Genomic DNA, 16,214 nt, shown 5'->3' with positions numbered 1-16,214 from the left:
CGCTAACCGCCCCGCTGCCGCTCCCTACGCTGCCCATCCCCTTCCCCCACCCTTCCTGGTTTGCTAGGGTGGTGCCGGGTTTGGAAAACCCAGCCACAAACGCCGCCACACTCGGCTCCGCGACTCCCGACACCGGGTCCAGCCACCGCCTTCGCCACGCCGGCCCATTGCGCATGCGCCGGCAGCCTCCCCGCCCACAGCCGCCACCGCCTCCGCCGCTCCCCCCGGGGCTGCCGGAAGGGATTTTGCGCCCTTCCGCCGCGGGGTCACGTGACATCCCCTTGGCAACGCAAGATGGCGGCGCCCATGTTGCTTCCCGAGTCCCCTCTGGGGAAGTTGAGGTGAGACCGAGGCCGGTGTCGGCGCCGGGTCTCCCCGCTGCCTCCAAAGGGAAGGGGAAGGGCCCGGGGATCTCCCGGGAGGTTCAAGGCCCCGTTCTGGCAGTGAGCGCCCGGCCGAGCGGCGGCTAAAGCTGAGGCCGCCTCGCGGCCGGGGCCGGGAGTGGCGCAGCTCCGTGCGGCAGCAGCAGCCATGGCCGAGCGGCCGTCGCCGTGCGCGGGGGTGGGTGGGAGGTAACGGGCGCCGGTGAGGGTTGCCGGTGCGAAGCGCGGCCTGCTCCTGGGGGCGGCCAGCGGGGCAGCGGGGGGCGGCCGGAGGCGGGGCTGCAAGCGGGCGGGGCGGTGGGTGAGGTGGGGATCACCGCTCCTGGGGCTCCCGGCGTGGCTAGGGCCGGTGGAGCCGAAGCCGGAGCTTCTGCGCCGTGGCCTAGCGCGCTCGGGCTGCCGAGGCAGGGCCCGTCCTGCCGGCGGGGCGGAGATGAACGCCGCACGCCCAGGGGAAGCGGCGGCCGTGGGGAGAGGGGCGTGAGGCTCAGCGAAAGCGGTGGCGCGGAGGGGCAGCGTGGGCTGAGCCCCGTCCCGACCCCTTCTTGTATAACGGGTTCCTCAGTCTCGGTCTCGCGTTATTGGTGGGGTGGCCTTGCTCAGCACTGCCGTCTGGGTGGAGGGGGAGGCAAGCTCTAGCCCTAAAAGGGCTACTTGTGCACACTTCAGCTCTTTGCCCATCTCCTCGTGCTGCTGTGGCCTGGGAGTGAGGAGAGTTACGTTCTCTCCCTTCTTGGGCTTCAGGAGCACCTGAGAAAGCCTGGGAACTGGGAAGGAGATGTCCTCACTTGTCAGCCCTTGTCACCTGCTGGGGGGTGAGATCTGTTTCAGGCAGGTGACATTACAAGGGTTGCTTAGTCAAAGGCAGAAGGTTCATATGGGGGCAGAGCAGACAGTCACACATTGATCTTTGAGGACAAGCATTCTGCAGCCTGGATAACCACCACAGTGTTACTGATGGCCTTCAGAGGAGTGCAGGTGGTGAGGTTATGAGTAACCCTGAATGGAAGGCTTGGAGCTGCAGGTGAAGTTTCGGCTGTCTGAGTTACACCTGTGGAATCTCTTCAAATTACATACTCTGAAACAGGAAGGTTTTGATCTCCCATCAGTGTTTGGCATGGCAGGATGACAAGAGTTGAAGATCATCCTTCCCTCCTATTTTTTCTACTACAAGCTTTTTAGAAATAAGAGAGCTAATATGAAAAATGATAGATAAGGGGTTGAGGTGAAAACGCTTTCAAATACTTTTTAACCATAGTGAAAAGAAGTTACTGTTTCTAGGCAGTCTTGCAGAACTGTCAGACAAGCAAGGATGAGTCTGTCCAACCTTCAGTAGCAGAAGAGTAGACCTGAGCATTATCTGTGGTGGTGAAGTGTGCTTTTAGCTATACATTAAGACTGCTCCCTCTAGAGAATATCAAGAGAGAGGTGAAGGGACTTAAAATGTCATACCCCCTAAATGAGAGGAAAACTAGAATGTGCTGAAAGGTGTACCAAAATTATAGGGTAGGAGACCATACATTTTTCTTCCTAATCTTTATCTAGTCACTAAATTTTAGGGATTAAGGGGGGTTTCATGGAGTTGGTGATAATATCAAGTACTACAGAGCTCAAGAAGGGTGGGAGCCTGTGTGCTGTGTCCCAGTGTGATCCTTGCTGCTGCCCACATGCAGCTGTAACAACGTAACTATTAATTTCATTGTCATGTCAGATGACCCCTTAGAGTTACTGATTCACATGAATAGCTGTTAATTTTGCAGTTTGTGGCATTTTGTACTGCTGATGTAAATGTGTGACATTAAAAATCCTTTCTTTGGCTGTTCTAATGTAAATAATACTCTCTCATCTTCAGCCATCAAAAATACAGAGCTATTCTGAAGAAAGAAAAGCGAAAAAAAAAGCGGCAGGCTCTTGCCAAGCTAAGAGACTCAGGTAACTGAAATCTTTTTATACTTTAAGGGGAAAAAGTAGTGATTGGTTTTGTTTTGTTTTGTTTTCCCTGACTGTAACATCCAGTTATTCAGATTTATTGATTTCTTTTAATTTTTTTTTAGAAGCTACAGAAAAAGATGAGTCAGTATCTGAGGAGGAAGAGGACGAAGTGGAAGAAGAAGAGGAGGAAGAAGAAGAAGAAAAAAAACTTGAGGCAGAAAGGTGAAATACCTAGGAAGTGGAGTATATACATTTGTAGTCCATTTCATTTTGATACTTAAAAACTTTTCAATATATTCTGTAAAACAGAAGCCTTTTTGTGTGTTTCCAGCTGTACAGTTTTTCTCTAAAGTCTGAATGATTCCTGTGGAATTTTCTCTTTTAAAGAAGATTGGATAAGCTGTAGTTATTGATGAACTAAAAAATCCAACTTGTATGCGTGGCAATTGCATCAGTTGCAAGTAGTCATTAAATTTTGTCTTAAGTGGTATCTCATTTCCTTGGTAGACAAAAACTTCATGAACAGTGGTTGCTGAGAGAAGAAAAGGCTCAAGAAGAGTTCAAGCTGAAAAAAGAAAAAGAAGAGGCTGCAAGAAAACGCCAAGAAGAAGAAGAGGTGATGTATAAACTGAATGTTACAGTTCTGTCTGGCAGCAACATAGGGTAGAATTAATGTAATATATTTTGCTACCCTGTAGTGGACTCAGTTTTCTTTATGTTCATTTGTTTGAAAGTGTAAGTTATTCCTTTTTCATCCTAGAAGAGCAAAATTAAAAACAAACAAACAGTAAAATTCTTTGGAGGGTTTTTTGTCCAGAGATTTAGTTGTTTGTTACTAGATGAAAACTTCATGGTTAGGGAGCTGTAATACAACATGATAGTTTTGAATTTGACTGATTATAAAGCATTTTGTTTCCTTAAATAATCTATTAAAATATTTTTTTTATTATAAAGAGGAAGATCAAAGAAGAATGGGAAGAGCAGCAAAGAAAAGAGAGAGAAGTGGCACAGCAGAAGCAACAAGAGAAGAGAGAGAGAGAGGTGATTCCTGGCAGTAGGAGGATAAACATGTTACATATCCTCTTACATTATGAGATTCAACAGTCTATGCATATTGAAGAGGGATTTTATTCTAATGAGCAAACATATAAATGAATTAATCTTCTTTCCATTCTGTCTAAATTCCTGAAACTATTCTTCACTGCTAAAGAGGATCTAGTGAATGCGTAGACCTAATAATTAGGGTATAAATGGGGTAACTAATTTTAACTCATCTAATTGTTTATAACATGTAATTTATTACACCCATTATATATAAAAGTGCACTGTGAATGCACATTCTGATATGTGCATTTTTTACCTTATCCATTAAAGATCATCCTTACTTAATGTCCCAGTTGAACACAGTCAGTGTTGAAGAAAATGCCTAATGAGGATATGGAATATGGAATTACATCGCTGCTGTTCCTTAACATGGTTCTTAATCAAAAGATACATTACAGCTCTTCTTTACCTGACTCATCCAACAGGACGTATCTTTTTTTTTTAAGACCTCCTTGGGTGCAGACAAAAAACCACACTAATAATATTAGTAATTTAATAACTTTTCTGTGAATGATACATTCTTCTTAAGTTTTAGAAGTGGAATGACCTGAATGTAAGATGTCCTCTACAGAAAGCCAAAAGGGGACTGGCTTACCACCAGCAAAGGGTGACTGCAGCTTTTTGGGATCCAGTCATTTTAGCTTCTCCACAATTGCAAAAGATTCCAGACATTTCAGTTGGAGGTGTCTTGCTACTCTGTGTGGTAGCCACAGCAGGGGAAGAGACAAGGAGCAAACAGAATGAAAAAGAACAGCAGTTACTGTACTTCCTCCCTTACTTCCTCTTCAGTGTCCATTTATCTCCTTGCAGAGTAAGGAGAGAAAATGATGTTCACATGTTCTATTTAATGTTGAGTTGCAGTTCTAAGAGAGTTGAACTATGGTACCAGCAGGCTTTGTTCCTTCTTCTTCTTCATTGTGTCTGGCTTTCCCCAAGCCCTTAGTGGGCAAATTTGGTTCCCTGGCTTTGATGGAAGCTGTTTTCTTTTTCTGTTGTTTGTTGGTTTGTGGTGGTTTCTTTGTTGGTTTTAGGTTGATTTTTTTTTGTTTTTGTGGGTTTTTTTGTTTTGTTTTTTTGTTTGTTTTGTTTTTTTCCTGAGTTACTATTTTACTGGTTTAGTGAACTACATTGGGCATTGACAGGCACCCAGTGAGAAAGTGAGTAGCCATCTGGGAGTGGAGCTGCAGGAAGTTTTTCAATTGATTTGGTCTGTCTCTTGAAACTGCAGTTTATGCAAATTTCAACTTACTGCTTAAAAAAAAAAAAGTGTCTTTTTTTCCTCACTAAGATGAGAAAATAGATTTTTCTGGTTTGGTGGTTTTTGAGGTGGTTTTTTTTATTATGTATTTATTTATTGAATAGGAGGGATAATATCTGACATACCAGATCACTAGTACCAGATGCTGTCTGGGTCCTCATCTTGAATTGCATATTTTAGTTTTTATTTGTTCTTCCTCATATTTCTTTTCCAAATTAGAACAATGCTATCATATTTTCTTGTATTGGTTGTCTAAATGTTTTTTCTTGGAACTTCTTAGAATAGTTTGTTAAAACAAATTTCCAGCCAGGTTTGGAGAGTGATTTTATTGTTCTGCTCAGTCCTCTTAGAAGAAGGAAAGGGAAAAATATCCTCATTGTTTTCCTGTATTTGGAAGGGTGGATACAGTGAACTTACGAGAATCAAGTCTCTTAACAGTTTGCTGTGTTTTGCTTTAACAGAGGCTCACTAAGCAACATGTTCTTCTGTGTGTTACATAGAATGTTACAAATTAAAAGGTTTAATTAAGCTAAATGACTATGAATTTAATTGTAACCAGATTTAGGATTAGGACAGGAGACATTTAAGTTTTCAATAGTTCAATGATAATTTTAAAAACAAAATTACTTTTTCAGTTGTCTAGCTTTTTAGATAACAAAACCATCTACATGAGTGTCTTGACTGATGTATCCTTTAACAGCTTTGTAGCCTCTGAATTGCTACAGAGCAAAAGTAAAACTTCATTTTTAAAAGCAAACCTCATCCAACTTTTATTATGCATAATCACTGAGTATTGTAAATTAGGTTCTTAACTAAAGAAACCAGATGTTTTGCGTGTCCTCAGGGTTTTCACTAGTCCTGTGTTTGCACCATTTATAGGCAGCTGTGCAGAGGATGCTGGATCAAGCTGAAAGCCAGGTATGCTCAGAGACTTTTTGCAAAAGAACTGAAAAGTAATTTAATTGCCATCCGGTGTTTGCCTTCTAGTGTGTTGTCCATCTGCTCTCAAGAACCTAATGGCTTGAATAAATTTAGTATGTAGTGGCTTGCATGAGCTGTAAACAATTATTTGGTGGGTGAAACATAATTAAGTGTATTTCTGGCTGGCTGGTGGCAGTGCAGTTGTGCATGCTCATTCTGCTCAGGAGAGCTGATTTAAAATTAATCTGGAAATACTGCTGTGTGCTGTTAAAAAAAACACTACGCATGATGGTTTGTTTGTGAATTAGAGTTCTAAATCAATCTGTCAGTTCTTCTGGGTGGCAGAAGAAACTTGGCTTTTTAAGCAGATGGCAGGCTCTTAAATAAAAGGATTCAGCAGCAAAAGAGGGCACAGATCCTTAATAAAAGGAAAAAAAAAAGGTAGGGGAGGGAGAAATTGATGTCTGGAAGAGCGTGGATCTCAAGCTGGGAATATGTAATAGAGAAGACTGCAGTCTTCATTTGAATCTTAGGGAGGGTTAATTCAATCTCAGCTATTGCTTTTAAGAAGAAAATGGCTTTTTATCCCTGTCGTGTGGTTAAACTTGTGAAGATTCTTGCTGTTTAAACCACTGTATGAATCTGAAAATTAAGTTTTAACCTAATTAGCCCATTGTATGTTGATAGTCATATACATTGGAATTACATTCAGTTTCAAATTACATTTAAACAGCCTTTTAGGAAGGGAATCTAATGCTTTTATTTTATATAATATGAGTAGAAAAAAGTGCTCTTGAACTATGACTTGCCCAGAGCTCAAGATATATAAGTTGCCCTTTCTGCAAGGGATAGAAATTTGGTATGTTTAGAGACTAAATTATTGTATCACTTCACAGTTCAGTCACTTACTGGGGACAATGTTGAAGTGACAGTGTGGTTTTGTTGAAAGAACTGGTAGCAGAGTCAAATGCTACTTTTAAATAAAACAATATTCAGTTGATTTAAAATGAGAACTTTGGCTAGTCAGCTTTATGGACACATTGGCTAACAAAATGAACATTCCCTGTTTAAAATGTGTGTTTTGTTTGTAGTCAGTCAAACCTTGCAACTTGATGATTCTGTTTTGAATTACAGAAATTTTAATGGGCTGAGATGAGCAGTATGGAGCTTTTAAATCCAGTGCAAGCTATGAATTTAATCTTTTTTAACTCTGACCTTTGGCAAGTTACTTTCTTTTCCACCTTTTCAAATCTGAATAAAAAGTGATAGGGATAACCTTTCTCAGCTTTGAGCTGCTGCAAAGACAAAGAATTAAATAGTTTTAGCTTGCTTACTGCCAGGTGTATAAAGTGCTGCTTAGTGGCTCCTGGAGTAAAGCAGGAAAAACATGCTTTCCAGAATGGAAAAAATCTGTGCCTGTATTTGTAATTCTCATAGATGACAAATAAGTATTTGAGGAGCAAATTGAGTTTGAGTTGCAAATTATTGCAACTTTTGGCTACAAAATCTTAAAAAAGCTTTTCCCTTAGCAAAAGAAAACATCCAGTTCCATAGGTTTTTGTTGTTGTTAAAAAAATCATTAATATAGACTTGTTCTTAAAACTGAACAATTATCCAGAAAAGAGGTTTCTGTCAGAAACCTAGGGCACTGAGCAGCTTTATAAAGCTTTAGAAGTTTCAGCTTGCTTTTTAGTAATACAGAGTTCATAATATAATTGGTAGCTTTATTCTGACATTATCTCTCCTTTTCTGACCTCTGTGTATTTTAATATGGGTTTTCTTGTTTTTGTTTGGTTTTATCTGCAGCTGGAAAATGGTGTGACCTGGCATAACCCAGAGCCCCCAGAAAATATAGGAACAGAGAAGGACAGAGCCAATTGTCCTTTCTATATAAAAACAGGTTCCTGCCGATTTGGAGACAGGTAATCAACTGAGTATTTACCAGCATAGAAGTGTTGGAAGCAACTTTGTGAGGTCATATGCAAGCTGAAAAAAAAAATTGTTGCATAAATTACTTTTGAGTATTTGGATGTGGTTCTGCTATTCATGATGAAACTGGACATTGAGAGGAGAAACATTGCTTGGCTGGAACTGAACTATTATGGCATGTTATTAATGGTGCACTTAATGGTACATTGGTCAAACTGACTTTTCCTTAGACCTGTGATAACACAGGGCTATTCAGATAGAATATATTTGAGTGCTGTTATTAGTAGAGGCCTGATATGTCTGAAATACAGCATCTGGCTAGAAAATCCCTGAATTTCTGAGTGTTAAGGAGGAACAGTAGCACAGCAGGGGAAACGACTGATTCTTAGTACAAAGATCTTCAGCATAAACTAACAAGGCTATTTTACTAACTTGTGTTGCTGAAACTTGTGGTCCAGCTGTTGTAGTTTTCTTTAGCTTGAAATAATTTCTTTTAATGTGGTGTATATTGTGTATAAATATGTGGTACTTCAAGTCCATGGAAACTTGAAGCCCACATCTTTTTTTTTCTATTCTGAAATAGGTCTTGAATTCCTAAATAGAACTTTGGCCAGCTTCTTTACTTCAGGCAGCATTTTTGCTTTTCAAGTGTTTAGTTCTTTCTTATCTTTGCAGTATGTCTGTTTTGGTGGTATTTCATTAATACTTGCATTCATTAAGGTTTGCGTAAAAATCAGTTTTACTTTGAACTAAGAATAGCCTTAGCAAATAAACATTGAGAAACATTATATTCTGCCCTGCTCTCTCCATCTTCCTTCCTCCTCCTCACATTCAAACTTCTTTCATATTCGGCTCATTTTAGCCTCTATTGTTGACAATAAGTCAACAGTAAGGACTGAGATCTAGGATAGGGACTGGAATAAGGACTGGAAGCTGAAATGGACCATAGTGGTGAAAAATTGAGAGCCTGTGTTATCAATATAAGAATTGTTTAATCTTGCCAAAGTTCGTTATGTCTTGAATAAACTAAAACTGGCTGAGTTCACTATCATTTATTTTCACAGTAATTAAAGCTCTAATATGTAGTAATACTGGATTTTATGTCATTCATTTTTCTTAGGTTTCCGTTAATTTGTCATGTGCTATATTAATTTTGTGTACAGACTGGATTAGTCTGGTATAACATTTTGAGTTCTGTCATTCAAAAAAACACAGTGAATGGAGGAAGCTTCTAAAATGTAAATCAAGCTAATTGTCTCTGGTTTTAACTTCGGAGTTTTGTTTTTTGGTTTTTGAAGTCTTAAGGTGTCAGCCAGGCAGTGAGAGTCAATTTCTGACTGACTGCAGAAAGAAACTTGCTGTCTGACATCTAGGTTTTAATGGCCTATTTTGAGACCTGACCTCCCTCCAATTTGTCTGTGTTTTGCTGGTGCTAGATGGAGAGTAAGAGTACTCCAACTGTTTTTATGATCATGTCATGAGAAGGAGAAATGAGTTGCAGAGTGCATGACCCAGTTGCTCAGAGTAGTGCTTGAAATGGAGATCATAAAGCACAGTGAAATAAACATGAAGCCTAACACCAATGTGCTTACTGAATCTAAAGGTTTGTGGGGGAGAACTGTATTTCATCATGTGAGGGAGGTGGCCAGAATATGCTGGATGGTGAGGGAGATTTAATACTTCTATGGCTGCCAAGAAGATGTAGAGGAAGATAAGACTTACTTAGGAGAATTATTTTTTTTACAAGTGGAAAAATACCAATCTTTTACTCATCCAGCTTCAGGTCTAAACATGCTTTTCTCCTCCCTCTCCCAATGCCCACATGATGAGAACAACTTCAGTAAAAGTTGTTCAGTTTGAAAAAAAAAGACCAGGGACTTATTTTAAAATTTCTTAAATGCTTGTCAGTAGTCTTTCTGTAAAACCATTTAGAAGTGGGGAGGGAATGCATTTAACCCTAGTAGTCCAAAAGAAATTGATTTAGATCTTATGTTACTGGTATTTATAGCTTTTGCAGATGTACCCTTCCTAGCAAGAATGTATTTATGCATGTCAGAAAGCATTAAGATTATACTCAAACTCACTTCCAAAAGATTTGTTTTAATAATTGAAATATGTTGATCTCGCACTAATGGATTCTCTTTCGTAATAAGTAACTGCTACTCAAGGGCAAGTACTTGGAGTTTCAAGAAGTGCATCTTCTGCTGAAAAGGCTGATCATTTCACCTCTCTCTCTTCACAACAAACACCCAGGTGTTCTCGCAAGCATAACTACCCAACATCAAGTAAGACACTGCTTGTCCGGGGCATGTTCATTACTTTTGGCATGGAGCAGTGCCGGAGGGACGACTACGACACAGACGCCAGTCTGGAGTACAGTGATGAGGAGACCTATCAGCAGTTCCTGGAGTTCTATGAGGATGTACTCCCCGAGTTTCAGAATGTGGGGAAGGTTGTTCAGTTCAAGGTATGCATCCAAGTGTAATAGCTTGTTAAATACATAACATGTACTACATAAGTTGTGGTTTTATTGAGCTTAGAAGGCATTCTGTCCAGCATGCCCTAGCTAAATCACACGTACATTAGAGAACTACAGTGTCCTTACAGCAAAGTGTGCATCTCTCCTGTCACCTATAAACTTGTCACTGCTGTTTCAGAGCATTGTCTTGCTTTGGGCGAGTCCTCTCTCCCCTTTCCCTGATCTGTTATAAAAGCATGTGATTTTTTATACTGAAAGTTTTTCATGCTGCTCGACAGTCCACTAACGTCACAGTCACTTCTTTACTTAGCCCATGATAAGCCCCAGAGGGTTAAGACTGTTAGACTGTCTAAGTCTTAGTCTAAGACTGTTAGACAATATAAAAATATCTGGGCTATTGTATTTGTGCTGAAGGAACGAAACAGTGGGAGTACAAAACGTATTGGCGTATATACCCAAACAGTGGACTGGTTGGATAAAATAAAATCAAATTACAATTAACTGAAAAGGTAGTAGGTGTAGGTATTTCAGTAGAAGGAATTATAAAAAGATAAGTTACATAAATGGTGTTGGGATCTTTCATCCATCCTTAGTTTCTCTTTTGGGTTCCTGAATTTTGCCCATTTATATTATGATTTCTTGTTGGGGAGAAAGAAGGACCTGTACATGAAAACCTCAGAGATAAATGATCTGTGTTAACAGACCTGTGTGTCCCCAGAATATACAGCTTCAATGGCAAAACCTTGTAGCAGATCCCACTGCAGCATCCCTTTCTCCTTGTGATATTCTTGAGTGTTTTCCTGCAGTCACCAGGAGACATGCAGTACATTTTCTCCTTTTATTTCCGTGTACTGGCAGCTGCCTCAGAACTGAGATTGTATTAGCATTTCAAGCAGGAGGAAAGTAGAAAAAGTGAATTTTCTATGGTTGTTTAATGGGCTTTATAGATAAGAAAGCCTCACTTGTATGGAGGAGTAAATCCCTTCTGTATTTGGACTCATGAGATACTAGCTAGCTATGCTTTATCCTAGAAGATGAGATGGAGATTCCCAACCAGTCCTAGGTTGAAATGCTGTCTTACCACAGAACTCAAATCCTCAACTTTTTATCATTGTTGCTACATGCAGCTGTGCAAGTTGCATGTATTACTGTCCCTGTGACTAATAACAGGGTAATAGCTTTTAGTGTGGCATTTCTTAGCTTCTGAAGCAATTGTGCAACTGTAATATGATTCTCATTGGCATTTTCATTATATTGGAGATGCTCAAAAATTACATGTTGGCTGCAAGAATCTTAACTGTGATTGAACCAAGTCTCTGCTACTGTTTAGAATTACATTATGCCCACCCCTCTTCGAGCTGACTTCCCTTTTCTACATAGCCCAACATTTCATTCCTGCTCTTCTTTCTGGGGAGCTAATGCAGAATCTGGCAGACCCTGACTAAACATATTTCTTTTCCCGCTCAAAAATGTCCCCTGGTGAAATCATTCTCTATTGTTCTTGTGTTGAGGTCGTTTAGCTCAAATAGTTTGACTGCTTATTCTGTAATACTTAATTATACAACTGCTTCTACTTTTGTCTGCAGCCCTTGCCTAATCCAGCACACAGAGAGGTATTCTCTTAGGGTCAGCCAGGGGTCAGCAGTGAAAGGAGCCTCTTGCCTCTTTTGGAAGGGATGTCGAAAGAGGCCTGGGGGCAAAAGAGTCTGGGCTCTGCCCTGGAGAACTGGCTTTAGCCTGTTCGGGCCTGCCCATCTCAGCATCTTTTGTAAATAGCAGCATGCTTTTAGGAAGGTAAATGGTGTATTTTTTGAGAGTTTTAGGATATACTTTGAATGCTAGATCATTATGAAAAAAAGCCAGTGACTTCAGCTTTTCTAACTCATCTCACGGGGATGCTGGGAAGGTAAATTGCTCTAAAGATTCTCTTCCCGTAATGAATCCCACATTTCCACTTGAGGATACTACTAAGTGTTTTCAAAGCAGGATTTGGCTGTTGCACAGTAGAATTGGCCCAGACAAGGGGAAGACAATTGAGTACAAGCTATCTTGTGGACTAAGTGAAGGAGAGGTCCTAGGGTTAATCAAAGCATAATGCTGGAAACAGTCAAACCAAAAGGGTAGGTCATTATATTGGGGTTTTTCTTTATTTGGCTAAAATTGTTACAAGAAAATCATATACAAGTTGATAGTGATGAGCTGCCACCGGTTGGAATGGCTGCCATCTCAGCATGCATCTGACCTGCTGTATAGCATAAGCCTTGTGTTCCACTAACTTGGTGTTCCCATCCCCCTAGGTCAGCTGCAACTATGAGCCTCACCTACGGGGAAATGTGTATGTTCAGTATCAGTCGTAAGTACTTACCATCTTACTAAGTTCTAGAACTGAACTCCATTCATTCTTGTATTAAAATGGGAATCAAAAATGAGTAACATCTGAAATGACTGTATGATGGTAATGCTTTGTGTCATTCTTACTTTTTAAAGGGAAAAAGACTGTCAGGCAGCTCTTGCTCTGTTCAGTGGACGATGGTATGCAGGGCGACAACTTCATTGTGAATTTTGTCCTGTGACAAGGTGGAAAACTGCTATATGTGGTGAGTCACACAGACCCTTGGAAAAGAGAATGTTTGTTATTGAAAGAGTATTTACAGAAGTCCAAGAAAAGAGAATTGTCCTGTAGCTTTCAGAGCTGCCTAATGTTGCAGTTCATTTCTGTTTGGAAGACAGATATCCTAACTTGCTTGTGTAGATTAAGGAAAGAAAGGGAATATTCATACCATTACACCTCAGTGTCTGAATTGTTCCCATGCATTTAATGTGGACTGGAAAAGAAAGCTTGGATCCTAGCTGTGGAAATAATAGTCTTAAATTGAAACTACAAAAAGTACTAATTTATCTCTGTAAAAAGCAACAGGAGTTTCTAAACCAGCAACAGCTCTTGGCAGTAACTATCACATTTGACTGGCCTACATGTACACTCTTAGTTTAAGGCAGTAAAATTATTTATTATAATTGTTTTCAGATAAAAGCTCCATAGCTCTTAGAAAGTTAATTCATATAAAATTACATACTGAAAATTAATCTTGCGTGAATTAAATCAATAGGGTGGTCAGATTCGTGCTTTTCCGTTTGAAGAAACAAAATTAAGTTTATTAAGTTTCTTTCCAGTAGGTACATAACAGATGTAGCAGGTCTGGCTCATAAAAAAGCAAACCCTCATCTGTTGCAGGCTTATTTGAAAGGCAGAAGTGTCCAAGAGGGAAACACTGCAACTTTCTTCACGTATTCAAAAATCCAAACAACGAGTTTTGGGAGGCCAACAGAGACATACGCAGTTCTCCTGAACGGACTAATCAGTTGTCTAAAAACTCTGAAAGGAGAAACAGAACAAGCCATCGCGATGACTATTACAGCCGGTCGAGGAGAAGGGGCAGCCCCAGCCCAGATCATTCTTACCGGAGAAACGGAGAATCCGAGAGGAAAAAGAACCGGCGGAAGAGCAAGAAAAGGCACCGGTCCGGCAGGTCACGGAGTCGAGAAAGGAGGAGGTCTCACAGCAGGGGGAGGAAGAGGAGAGGCCGCAGCCGCAGCCGAAGTCACAGTCGAACACGCAGCAGGAGCAGAAGTCGCAGCTCCTCTCGATCCAGGAGCAGGGGTAAAAAGAGATCGAGCAGCAGAGGGAAAAGTAGTGAAACTCCCAAAACAAAGTGAGAATCACTTTTAGAGGTTGCTAATTGAGCAAACGTAGAGCTGACAAAGAAATCTTTCCAGTAGGGCACCGGATACATTTGAAGTTCAAATAAAGTGTTCTTGCACATTATAATGTTTCTTCCTAATAAAGGAACCTAGTTTATTGTGTGCTAAGCTTCAGAAAATTTTAAATCCTACATAAGGTGTGAATGTCAAGTACTCCAGCTACTCTGTCCCCCTGAACTGCTGCAACATCTGGATGCATACTGAGTACAAATAGAAAGAGAAGTAAAGCTCATTTGGTATATGCTTATTTCGTGTTACGTGTGTGTTAAGTGTTCACTGTCCTTGTAAGGAGTTAGTACAGAACAGTCAGTGTGCTTTCTGTGTGCTGTTAAGTCACACCACAGCATACTGAAAATTCAAGTCTGTAGAAGACTGTCACTTATACTTTCTGTCTCTTTATGGGAAATCTCTTTCTAGACAAAGTAAATATAACTGTTCTGAATTAGAGAAAAGGGACCTAAAAGGGATCCACTGTTGGATTGTACAATGCATTCCCAGAGCTTTGTGGTCATAAGTGTTGGATTTTTCTCTCTAGACTGAGCTGCTGAGCTAATTGCCTGTAGGGATTGCAGTAGACTAAAACCAAGTAGGAAATACACAGAAAAACAATCAATTTATTCAGTACTGTAATCCTTATGAGTAGTGAGTCCATGCACTTTTAATCCTCGACTGAGGATAGAAAATGCTTTGCATACCTTTTGGTTGCATACCATTTGTAGTTGAAAACAACCTGCCTAACCTGTGATGGAGTGGTAGAAAAGTGTGTACCTGGTAACTGAGGATTGTATATGTGTAGTTGTGACAGCTCAAGATGGTTGCAGAGTGGCTAAAGAAACTGAAGATACAATCCCTGAAGCAATACTTCAGGTGTTTTTTTGGAGAGGAGGACTTGACTTAAAGCCATTTTAAGGTTTTTGTGGTTTTTTTTTTTTTTACAAACAGTTTAAGGCATGTTACTGCCTAGCTTCCCTCTGGTCAAAGTGGAGAGTAGGGTACATAAAGAAGTTATCACAATAAAACCTTTTGGAAATGACAGCTGCATTAGCAAAGTACCTGCAGTTAGACAAATCCTTACAAATATTTCTTCACTCCTACGTGGAAGATTTGTGCTGTTGGATGGATGTACTTCATGCAGCTTCACTTCAGGTATTTAACTTGCACATCTAGGCATCTGTAGATGCTTGGAGAGAGCAGTTTGTGGCGCTGAAGGTGCTGGTGCCCTGAATGGTCTGCAGAGATACCTCCCTCTCTTTATCCTCTCCAAAGGACCTGGGCTACTGCCTGAATAGTTCAGACCACCTCCGGTAGAAGCCTGAGTAGACATGAAGTGCTCCCAAGTAGATACTCATTACAGTTCCAAAAGTGTAACACTTAAGTCCTGTAGAAAATCTGGATATCCAAACTTAACTGATAGCATTCCTCACACCAATACATTTTTCCCCCGGGATAGTTAGGTGTGAATGAACATTATTTCTGGATATAATATATATATTTTTGCTTTTCTAGATGCATAATGCACTTAGCATGCTGATTATACATTTTCCTTCTTTCATGTGTAACTTGTTCAATATGGAGTAATTCAAAAAGAGTGCTATATCTTGATGTTCAGTTCAAACCCAACTTTCACTATATATTGCCACAACTGTAGACAGAATTGTAGCTTAGTTAATTTGCTTAAATGTTTTAGTTATTTGCAGATCTAGGAATTGTAATTTAATAGCATAATTTTTGAAATAAAAACTTTGTTGGAAAGGCGTATTTCCAAGGATAGACAGCACTAAGTTTTTTATTATATTTGAGAATTTTGTGAGTGCCAGTTTTTCATAATGTATCTTTTTTTTCCAACTAGAAAGCTAGATTTACAGATAGATTTTCCTCGAGGTTTCTATTTTTTCATAGATGCTCACTCATCCAAGTTGGGTCACTTGTGCAGAACACGACAAACTACGGTTCGGTTCCCTGGAGCAGAACTAAACCAGCATTTCCTGCTTGCTAAAAGGCACCACCAAATAGACCAGTGCCACCTCCCCTCCCCTGGCGCTGCCTTCTGTCTCACCCTCTCCTCCTGCTGAGCCATCGTGTTGGGTAAGGCTCTGGGGTGGAAGAGTTGAGTGGTGCCATCTGTAGCACCCCAGACATCCCGTGTCCCCCATTATCTGGGGGAAATCAATTTACAAGCTCAAAGGGAAGTGGTGGAAGGGGTGGTGGGAACCAGTGATGGGTGAAGTCAACAAAGCAGGGCTCTGTAGGATTAGAAACCAAGTGCCAACTGAGACCCGTGTGAGAATTCCACAGGTAATTAGGCTCCTTGTCCCCGCAGTTTCGTAATGGGATCTGGGAAGCTGAGCTGCTGTATTTTTTTTTAAATAAAAGTTCTTATAAGAAAAAAAGACTTTCTCAGAGTTGCATGTAAAAATTGAAATGTACTTTATTTCTGCTACTATAATGG

The 16,214-nt window shown here is 40.6% G+C and overlaps 1 protein-coding gene across 1 annotated transcript; it reads left to right on the top strand.

Moving 5' to 3' along the window:
* Nucleotides 1-265: 265 nt before the first annotated feature.
* On the top strand, nt 266-14,758 carry ZRSR2 (zinc finger CCCH-type, RNA binding motif and serine/arginine rich 2). The gene is given in 12 exon segments (XM_030468328.1): nt 266-341; nt 2,236-2,315; nt 2,438-2,537; nt 2,823-3,006; nt 3,009-3,050; nt 3,270-3,356; nt 5,557-5,595; nt 7,405-7,520; nt 9,781-9,994; nt 12,304-12,359; nt 12,494-12,603; nt 13,239-14,758. Coding segments are annotated over 12 exon segments (1,557 nt in total). The 5' UTR covers nt 266-294; the 3' UTR covers nt 13,721-14,758.
* The last annotated feature ends 1,456 nt before the right edge of the window (nt 14,759-16,214 follow it).

The sequence above is a fragment of the Calypte anna genome, chromosome 1 (assembly GCF_003957555.1).
Source record: "Calypte anna isolate BGI_N300 chromosome 1, bCalAnn1_v1.p, whole genome shotgun sequence".
Lineage (NCBI taxonomy): Eukaryota > Metazoa > Chordata > Aves > Apodiformes > Trochilidae > Calypte > Calypte anna.
This window is presented reverse-complemented; position numbering and strand designations above follow the sequence as displayed.